This window comes from Olea europaea, chromosome 16 (genome assembly GCF_002742605.1).
Source record: "Olea europaea var. sylvestris chromosome 16, O_europaea_v1, whole genome shotgun sequence".
Classification (NCBI taxonomy): domain Eukaryota; kingdom Viridiplantae; phylum Streptophyta; class Magnoliopsida; order Lamiales; family Oleaceae; genus Olea; species Olea europaea.
The window spans coordinates 11,434,567-11,444,606 of record NC_036252.1 but is presented as its reverse complement, the minus strand read 5'-3'; the positions used below and the strand labels follow the sequence as shown (position 1 = coordinate 11,444,606).

Sequence of the window (10,040 nt, the reverse complement as noted above, 5' to 3'; positions counted from 1 at the left end):
TTGATTCGGGCCCCTTGCTCTATGTCTTTTTTCCCTTTTATACTCCATGGATGATCTTTTTTGTGATCAATCGCCTAAAAACTGCTTGATCATTCTGCAATTGCCCACTTTCCTCATAATGGCCAGCTTGTCATGAAAACTGCCTTCTTTTAACTGCTGCCATTACTTTTCGTCGTTCAATCGTTTTCGATTGAATTCCTTGAATCGTGGAACGTGATATGGCTGCTTTAATAACTGCTTTGATAACTGCACTTCTTGATAACCACAACGCTTTATGTTTGTTAAGACCTTGGGCGACTTGAAGGTTTGGGCGAGAATAGAGTAACAACTCTGGGCGACTGCATGACACTCCATTTGCTCAGATTCTGGGCGACTTGCAAACTTGGGCGATGGCGTTACCGCGTTCTTGGGCCTCCCTATTTGGGCCTTCATCTTGAATTATTTGATTGAGTTTCGTCCTTTGGGCTATCTGACTTGGGGATCCTCCAATTGGCTTCATTCCTTGGGCCGTTCGATTTGGGCTGAATTTTTTATGTGTCAACAGCATCACTTCAATAATTTGAAAGGAATTCAATGGATCATGGAAAATATGCAACTTTCGCTCCAAAAAAACCTCAAAACTTCGAAAATCAGTTTCTCCTCGTTGGAAACCATCAGGCTTCTGCATCACACCGCATATTCATTTTTCAATTGATTAAAATCCATGAATTGCGAATTAAGCCATAGACATTTCTTAACTGCATTATAGGATTACAAACTAAATTCAAGTTAACAAATTAGTACATTTCAAAATTATAGCCAAGATCCTTCCACTCTATTGCTATCTTCACTTGAGCCACAAGCTCACTCGACTCAGTCCAGTGTCACCCCTATGTTAAAGCAACCTTAATTAGGGATAACTCGAATGAACTTGAAATCGATCTGAACAATTTGATTTGAATAATTTTCAATCTGAACCAACCTGATTTGGGCGTAAAACAGAATCAACACAAATCGATCAATCTTATTTCAATTTGGATTGGGTTTCTTCAATAAAACTCGTAAACTGAGCCAACCCGACTAGGTTCCTCTAAGGAAAAATTGAACTAAACCGGAATGTTGCAAAAATGCAAAAACCAAGGATTTGTTGGTTGCCCATATCCTAACTTTATTGATCTGGAACCTAGAACTGTAATTGAAAGTAGTGTCATTTCTGTCAATTTCCCTCATGTATGCCATCCCTAGGCCGATGTGGACTTTCAGTTACGATAGGGGAACCGGCCCACCTGTTCTTTTCTGGTAGGCTTAGATGGATTTTCTTCAGCGAGGCCCAAACAAAGGGCCTTTAAAATTGGGAGGCAAGCGTTCCAGTCAAAGCGACGTCGTGTGACACAAATACGGAGCTTCAGCCTTCAGGGACTTCGGAGTAATAAAAAAGTGTGGAATAGTGGGAGTAAGGGAGAAACTTCTAGAGAGAGAAAGTGAGAAGAATGAGCGTGGCTTCAGCATCTTACCTGGCTCGACGAGCTGCACAGAAGGAGAGGGTGAGAATCCTCTACAGACGAGCTCTCAAGGACACTCTTAATTGGGCCGTTCATCGCCATCTCTTCTATCCCGACGTAATTTTTTCCTCTCTCGATCTTAGGGTTATTTACATTAATGCGATCCTAGTACAGTTCATTCGATGAATTCGTATATGTAATTGTGTAAGTGTCTGTGTATTACATGTATTTATATGCATTGTAGATTGATAATAACCGAAGCCTTTGTATTTCTCCTTTTGTGTTTCAGGCCGATGCTCTCAGAGAGAAATTCGAAGCCAACAGAAACGTGGTTCGTTCTCTTTCCCACTGATTTTGTTGTTTTTCTACTTGGAATAAAAAAATAATTATTTGGAGAATCAAATAAGGTTTTGGCGGATATGAGAAATGGTGAACATTTGCAAAAACAATTCCGTACTGGTACTAGGATGTTTAAATTGCTGCGGGCTTTTAGTGATTGGATAATTCAGACTAGTTTCATCAAATTTAATGGTTTTCTTGTTTGCAATGGTTTAAATATTAGTGTATTGACTACATATTTTCTGGTTGTTGCTTTAGTAAGTAGATGGGCATGATTTGTGATTTATATGGCAGTATCCTAATTAGGTTTTTGATGTTGAAAGATATATAGGATATGAATGGTGTCTGGTATGCAGGAATGTATTTGGGAAGGAATGGGATAGATGTGGTAATGATAGAAATGAGAAATTACTTGGAAATGTGATTCCAGTCCTAGCTTGCTTCCAAAAAAAAAAAAGGCCTCTAAGTGGTTTGAAAATATTGCTATCTAGACAGAAAAGAATGGATACTTAGCTATGAGAAATTGTTTACCTTCCTCAGAATGCTTGATGATGACTCAACTTAATGAATTCCTGATGAAAATGAAAGGAAGTTGCATTTCTTGAAGATTTTAGATTGATTACCATAAAGTTAAAGACTATATTATATTTTAATTGCTTTGCCTATTATTTTGGGCTTTCAGGATAATATTGAGACCATAGATAGAATGATTACTGCTGGTGAGGCAACCTACAATAAGTGGCAGCATCCTGATCCTTACATTGGTAAGTGTATTGGAGCTTGTTGGTTCTTTCGATAAGGCGGATTTTAATCATGGGATGCAAACATAAAATTAAATATGACATGAATTGAAGAAAACAAGACTTTAATTGAGTTTTCCCCCCTCAAAATAATACTTTTCGACACTTCTATATCATTTTCTTAAATCCTTGGAAAGTTTATATGATATTGTTAAGACTTTCATTTTATTAAATCCTCTTTTTGAATGACTTAGCTTTATGAATGATATCCTTGGTAGTTTTATGTAGTATTATATTGTATTTTGGATCTGAAGAGTTGGAATTGATACTTCCTATTTAATGGTCTTCCGTCTGTAAACACTTATTATGGTTGATATCTTCCTTTTAGGCTTATCTATGCATCATAGGACAGGTATTTGGATCTTCAGCAGATGAAAGGGAGACAATAAGGAACTGATGTATATGCTATTTTATTAGCATTATTAGATGATTATTAGATGTGAAAAGAAAATCTTTTAATTTTGGTCTAACTTTAAAGTTTCAATTTGTTGAAGCATTCTTATATCTACCAGCCTTGCAGTTTTACTTTTTCTTGTTTATACTTGCATCAATACAAAGACAATATTGTGCGATGTATTTATAGTGTTTCTTCAGTTTAACTTGGTTCATTCTGCTCAGGGCTCACAATTTTAAATTTTTATTTTATTTTTTTTGGTGAACAGTTCCCTGGGCTCCTGGTGGCAGCAAGTTTTGCCGTAACCCAACTCCACCTGAAGGGGTAATTGATTAAAATTTTGTTGTCAACGTTGCTTTAGTAACGTTTACTTAAAACATGCTTTGGATAACTGGTTAGATATTTGTTGTTCCTGTACTTGGAATAACTGCCTAAATATTTAATTTGCTATTATGTCCTTTTTTGTTTTTGTTGCTATATTTCCAAAAAACGAATGATATCTACTTTTCCTCTTCCTAACATTTTGAATTGAGATTATTCCTTTCCGTTTCTATGTCTTATCTGATTACTTGTGAGAATGATTTAGATTTGAATACCTAGTGCTACATAATAGGTCTTAATTTGTGAGTTAAGCTTTTACATTCATTTGGTTACTGCTTTCTCAGTTATGTTTGCCTACTGATTTTGCGTCACATCAGTATGGTTATTTTGTTAGGGGTGGACCAATACCTGGTTCTGAGTCAGAACTGGACCGAACTGGCTGATTCTGTCCAGTTCTGCTTCATAAGATGTCATTTTTAGTCCTTTTAAATCTAGAACCCGACCAAACTGTCCGGTTCTTGGATTTGGCTTTAAACCCAAAAGAAAAAGATTTTACCAAAAGAAAGCCCATAAACGTAATTATGTTCCACCTTTTGCCCATTTGTGGTTGAAGCAAAAAACCATTAATGAAAGGACCCACTCAGCTGGAATTATAGGAGGAATCTTAAAGTTTTCCCTGCATTTTTCCTTTTCAGTTTCTCTTCTAGAAATTTCATTATCGTTTCAGATTTGCTTTTTCTGTTTTACTATTAGTGTTTCTCTTCCAAATTTATGGTCTCGAGTCTATCACTCCACCTGCTTCATCTTGTATTTCCTTCTCTATTACCCTCAGTTTCTTCCATATTTTATGAACTAAAGCTCCCAATTGAGCTTCTTAGATGCCATGATATTGGAAAAGGGTACTAAGCCAATATCATTGGAGACATTGCTGGCAAAGGCCGTGTGTCTTACATATGTAGCTGGGTATGTATATAGTATAAGGTTCTCTCTCTCTCTCTCTCTACCCCTACCCCCCCCCCCCAACCACACAAAATTTATACAGATGCATGTGTTTTGGGTTTGGAGCAATGTCATTTATTTTGATTTCTTAGATATTGATCTTGAAGAGTGGTTTCAGGGATGTTTCAGTGTCGTAACGTTAAGGAGCGTTTAATTAAACAGTCTTTTTCACTCCCCAGAATTTTACACATCCAAAGGAGAAGAGAATCCACTGAACTAAACCAACCGGTTCAGTTTAGCTGTTTCTCAGTGTAACACACCTGAACTATAAATTGGTTCGGTCCTGTTACTTAAAAGAACCGGTCTGGAGTGTGCCCAGGCCTAAGATTTATGGATAAGAAGTTTACCTGAAGCTCGAGAACTGATCATTTCTTTTACTAGAAAAGATATATAGATTGAATTGTGCTCATCTGACTACTCTCTATTTAGCCTTGAGGTCCAATTCGGATCTTTGATTTTCATCTTGGTTTTGCATGTCCAGTTGTTTTTTTTGCACCATATGATCTCTCTTTTTGTCTTTTTCATTATTCTAATCTATTTTTCGGAGAATTCAAGGCATCTTCATTTTTCACTGTCGTTAGGTTGAACCCAGTTGATGCACCTGGTAAATGGTGCACAGTTCCCTTTTTTCATTCGTTTTCTCATCTCCCGAGCAATTGCCAGAGATGTTATTAGTTCTCGCAAGAAGTCCATTTGCTCTCTCTGAGAGAGAGAGAGAGATGTTTATCCATTCTTTAATTTCACGTCTGAGATTATATCTTACTCCTTGTTGAGATAATGTTTGCACACTATAAATATAAGCACGGTGCATATTTCTTTACCATTCTAGTATGATGTTTATAAAAACTCATGCAATGAAGTCTCTTGGCCCTTAAACTTGTGACATTGAGAGATGGTGTTGGGAGGGGAAGCGATATAATTTCTCTTTATTCGAAACTTCTATAATTTTCAATCAGTTACTTCTTTTCGCGAAATTGTGGTTTGTCTTTTGTTTATTCCACCAAGTTAAATCACGAGTTGTGCTACTTCTTTCACTTGTAGTAGGAGTTAAATTGTTTTTATCTGGTGTCACAATTTTTTCTGTTCCCCATGAATCATGCTTGTAGTCCCATCTTGTTTATAATAACATTTTGTTTCTACTGCAGATTGAGATAATATACGATTATGGTCGCGAAGATACTGCTTGAATTATGATGGTCTTTCATGGCAATAAATAAAGGTCAGTTTCATAGTTGGCCTTTATTATCTTTATTATCGGTATATTTCTGTTTAAAGTAATCATGTCAAACTCAGCGAAGCCGGCATCGTTCCATCTATATATGGCCATTCATCTGGCTTGGTAATTAAATGGTGAATATTATTCCATCAACCGAAGAGAAGCATATTCATATTTGTAGATGACATAATTTTGTTTAATTGACGATTTAGAAATATCTGGAGTCTTTTCTCCTTATCAACTGCCGTTGGGTCTACTTTCTGAAGCACCCCTTCCCCTTCAGAAAAAAAGGTTATGTAGATCTGACAATTATCTAATATGCTGAAAATTGATTGCCAATGCAGATTTCAGAAGGCATAAACGTCTGGGAGAAGTTTCCGTTCAATCTTGTTTGTCTAGGTCCATGTGATGTCAAATGTAAACCTTCTTAACTGAAATGTTGTTTATTTGCGTTGTTTCACAAAATCAAGGTGTTTCTTGGTTGATCAAATCCAGAGTTTTATTGGGTTTTCAGATTTGTCTATTGATGTTACTTTTTCAATATTCTAGCAATCCCATTGGTGCAAATCGTGCATTGAACTCTTCGGAAGCATCATATTTTTCAGTCACTCCCATCTTTGAATTCTTGCCAAGCATTTTTACAGAACTTCACCCAGCGATCTTTTGCTTATCTTAAAGTCATTAGAATTAATCGGGCATGGATGTTAATTCTAGTGTTTGATTCTGCTGCTGGTTGATTAATTAGAAGTTGGGCTCTCTTTTAGAATGCTGTCTGAACTAAACTGGAAAATTCTTTTGTATTACCTGGTGATATTCCCTCTCTCGATTTACTGATTCAATTTTTCTATTCAGAGCCAAAACTTGCACTTGCATTCTGAAAAAGCAACTATTAGAATCATAAGAATATTACTTCTGGTGGAGTATCACAAATATATATATAGACTTGACATTACTTGCAATTTTTTTGAAAACATGTATCAAATATGAGACGGCCGAGCCAGGCTCACAAACAAAATACTTCTTCACACCACTTTTTCAACACATCTAGTGCTAAATTTAAAATTGAGTAAAAGTAGTAATTTAAACATATTTCAATTAAATTGCTTTTAAATGCATATTGGGTAGGTGATTAATTATAATCGCCCACGGTCAAATCTACTTTTTAAATTTTAATTTAATTACCTACCAGGGGATACTTTTAAGTTTGACCTAGTCAAAGGACCTAAATTCCACTTTGACTTCCAAAATCATGAAAATTATGACATTGGCCTCTTGTATGATAAAAGACAAAGACGTCCTTAAATGTTTTGTACAATTACAAAACAATATATTGTTGAAAGGACTATACTATCATTTTAGTTAATAATTGAAAATCAAACACTTCCCCATTTATAAAAATTTCAAAACAAGCTTCCAACACAGGAAAAAATTTCATCTTTTCATTTGCTTGAACCTCAAAATCTAGAAAAACTTTGAAACGTTGAAGTCAAAAATTTTTTTCATATCAATTACTTCAAATTGGTAAGTACATTTACGCATGTTTAATTTCGTTTTCAGTAAATTAGTATACTTTTGAATAGAGAAATTTTATGTCGACATAGTAGTTAGCATAATTTTTTTTAACAGATCTTACCTATAAAAAAAATAAAATTGAACAGATGTATAACTTTAGAACCGTATTCTCCTGCGCAAAAACAGCCAAACTGGCTGTTTTGGCTGTTAACAGCCAAACAGTCGAAAACAGTCCGACTGCTTAGCTGTTAAAAAGCCAATTAATCGACTCTGCACTGATTTTTGTTGGCACTGATTTTTTCTTATAATTAATAAATGAAGTTGATTAAAACCATTTTCTCATGCAGATATGATAATTCTCGTGTGTTATTTAGGTGATTTCGAATTGAATGAAAATAATCGGTGGGAATGGAGATGGACGAGTGACATACGTGGTTGTATTGCAATTTCCATAACAGAGAGTACACCATACTTAGAAATGTACCACGATTTGCAAAATAAGCTGAATGTCGATCAATCTCAATACGATATGCAATTGAGATATCTATTTAACGGTTATGGGGATTCATCCATTTCGATGCCACCGGTATTCGTTACTAATGATGCTGAATTGAATTATCTATTAGAATTGAATAAAATGCATCGGACTCCGACTGTTCTTGGTGTGACTTTAATTACGAAGGATGTTATCGAAGGTGAACGCGAAGATTCAGATAGGGCGGATAATAATGATCGAGGTTTTTGGGAGACAGTGGAGATAGTTCCTGCGAATGATGTGGGTATTCCTGAGACAGTTGCTTCTGATCGTGATGTCGCTGTTACTCGCAGAATTCCGTCGACAGTTGAAGACAATGAGAATATAAACGAGTTTACAAATAAGAATTTGATCGCTTTATCCCGACAGAGACACGAGCCGGGTGGGAGCTCACAGGTTGGAACAAGTGGACCGTCCTCCAATTCTTTCCGTGTGGCTCCCGATGATGAGGACTTGCGGGTCGAGCAACTGTTTGAAACCAAGAAAGATTTGCAGGAAGCTGTGCACTGACTTGCATTAAAATATAACTTTGAGTTCAAGGTAAAGAAATCAAACAAGTCATTGTTGACAGTTGCTTGCGTCGAAGACAGTTGCAATTGGCGCTTGAGAGCAACTAAGATGGACACGAATGAGTGCTTCGTAATTCGCAAGTATTCACGGGAACATACTTGCGAAGTGGGAATTCTTCGAAACGATCACGGGCAAGCTCGAGCATGGTTTATTGGTCGATAGATAATGCATAAGTATCAGGATCCACGGACGATCTATAGACCTTCGGACATCATTAACGACGTCCGTCAAGAGTACGGAGTGGTCATGAGCTACCAGAAAGCGTGGAAGGCCAAAGAATGTGCGTTGGAGTATTCAATGGGATCGGCTGAAGAGAGCTATGCTAAATTAGCTAGGTATTGCCATAATATGGGGACAACTAATCCTGGCATGACATTTTTTATTGAGACGAGGGCGATAATTGTTTTAAGTATTTCTTCATGGCTCTCGGACAATATATTCGAGGTTTTCGAAATGCAATGCGACCAGTAATTCTAGTTGATGGTACAACTCTGAAAGCTAAATATCAAGGCAAATCAATTATTGCTATATGTCAAGATGCCAACATCCAAATTTACCCTATCGCATTCGGCATAGTCGACAGCGAGAATGATCTGTCCATGTGTTGGTTCTTTTCTAAACTGAGGGAAGTGATCGGGGAAGTCAAAGACCTTACCTTTGTAACCGATCGGCGACAGTCTATATTAAACGGTATCGCTAAAGTTTTTCGCGGGGCACATCACGGGTATTGCATGTACCATATACAAGGTAATTTGAAGACTAGGTATCGGGGCACAGACATCGTTTCATTGTTTAGGATAGCAGCCGAAACTTACAGTGTTGAAGAGTGTAATAAGTTCATGCTTGAGATAGGAAGTAAATTATTACCAGCGTTGGAGTATCTAACGAAGATGGGGATCGAACATTGGGCACGGTTATACTCTCCAGGATGTCGATACAACATGATGATGTTGAATAACGTGGAGTCTCTCAATGCATTGTTTAAGAAGGATCGAGAGTTACCAATTCTCGCAATGATTGAGAACATTCGTAACAAGTTACAACAGTGGTTTCATGACCGACGTGCGGCATCAAAGAGTTGCACTAGCGTGTTGGCCCCAGCTCAAGAGGAGAAACTGTTTAAGGCGGCAGAGGTTGCGAGGAAGTTGAATGTGGAAGCACTAGACGAGTTTCGCTTCTTCGTGCAATGTGCACGTAATACGGCATATATGGTGGACTTGACTGATAACACATGCACTTATACGTGATTTCAGTTGGAGAGTTTTTCATGTGAGCATGCAGTTGCGGTGGCCATGTATCGAGGCTTTGCTGTGAGAACGTTATGCTCTTTGTATTATACGACTGAGTCTTGGAGAACAGCATATGCCGAGACTATATTTCCTCTGCCGAATGAAGCCGAGTGGGAAGTTCCCGAGCACATTCTCCCATTTCATAATTTGTTACCACCAGCAGTTGAACCGCGTGGTCCTGGACGTCCAAGTACATCTAGAATACCATCTACCGGAGAGTTTCCTCGACCGCATAAGTGTGGTCGGTGCAGAGTCGTAGGGCATACTCGACAATTTTGTACCAATCAAATTTCCCTAAATGACGACTAGACAGGTACGTGAAATGAATAATATTTTCATTTACTTTACATTGTTCAATATTTGTTCTTTATAAATCTTCCATATTCAATATTTATTTTTGATAAATGGTATTTGTAATGATTCATATGAAAAAAATAGTTCCATACTCGACATACGGGTAAAATAAAAAAAAATAATTAAATTTCCAATTTGAATGTTATATACATTGAACACAAATTTACAATTATTTCAAAATAACAAAAAATAATGAAATTTCCAATTTGAATGTTATATTACATTGAACA

The 10,040-nt window shown here is 36.8% G+C and overlaps 1 protein-coding gene across 1 annotated transcript; it reads left to right on the top strand.

The window, feature by feature from the left end:
• The first annotated feature begins 1,357 nt into the window (after positions 1-1,357).
• LOC111412095 (NADH dehydrogenase [ubiquinone] 1 beta subcomplex subunit 9) lies at positions 1,358-6,158 on the top strand. Its single transcript, XM_023042858.1, has 6 exons — positions 1,358-1,598; positions 1,771-1,812; positions 2,503-2,584; positions 3,283-3,338; positions 5,480-5,553; positions 5,895-6,158. Exons 1-5 carry the CDS (start codon positions 1,470-1,472, stop codon positions 5,519-5,521), a joined length of 351 nt encoding a protein of 116 aa, XP_022898626.1. The 5' UTR covers positions 1,358-1,469; the 3' UTR covers positions 5,522-5,553; positions 5,895-6,158.
• The last annotated feature ends 3,882 nt before the right edge of the window (positions 6,159-10,040 follow it).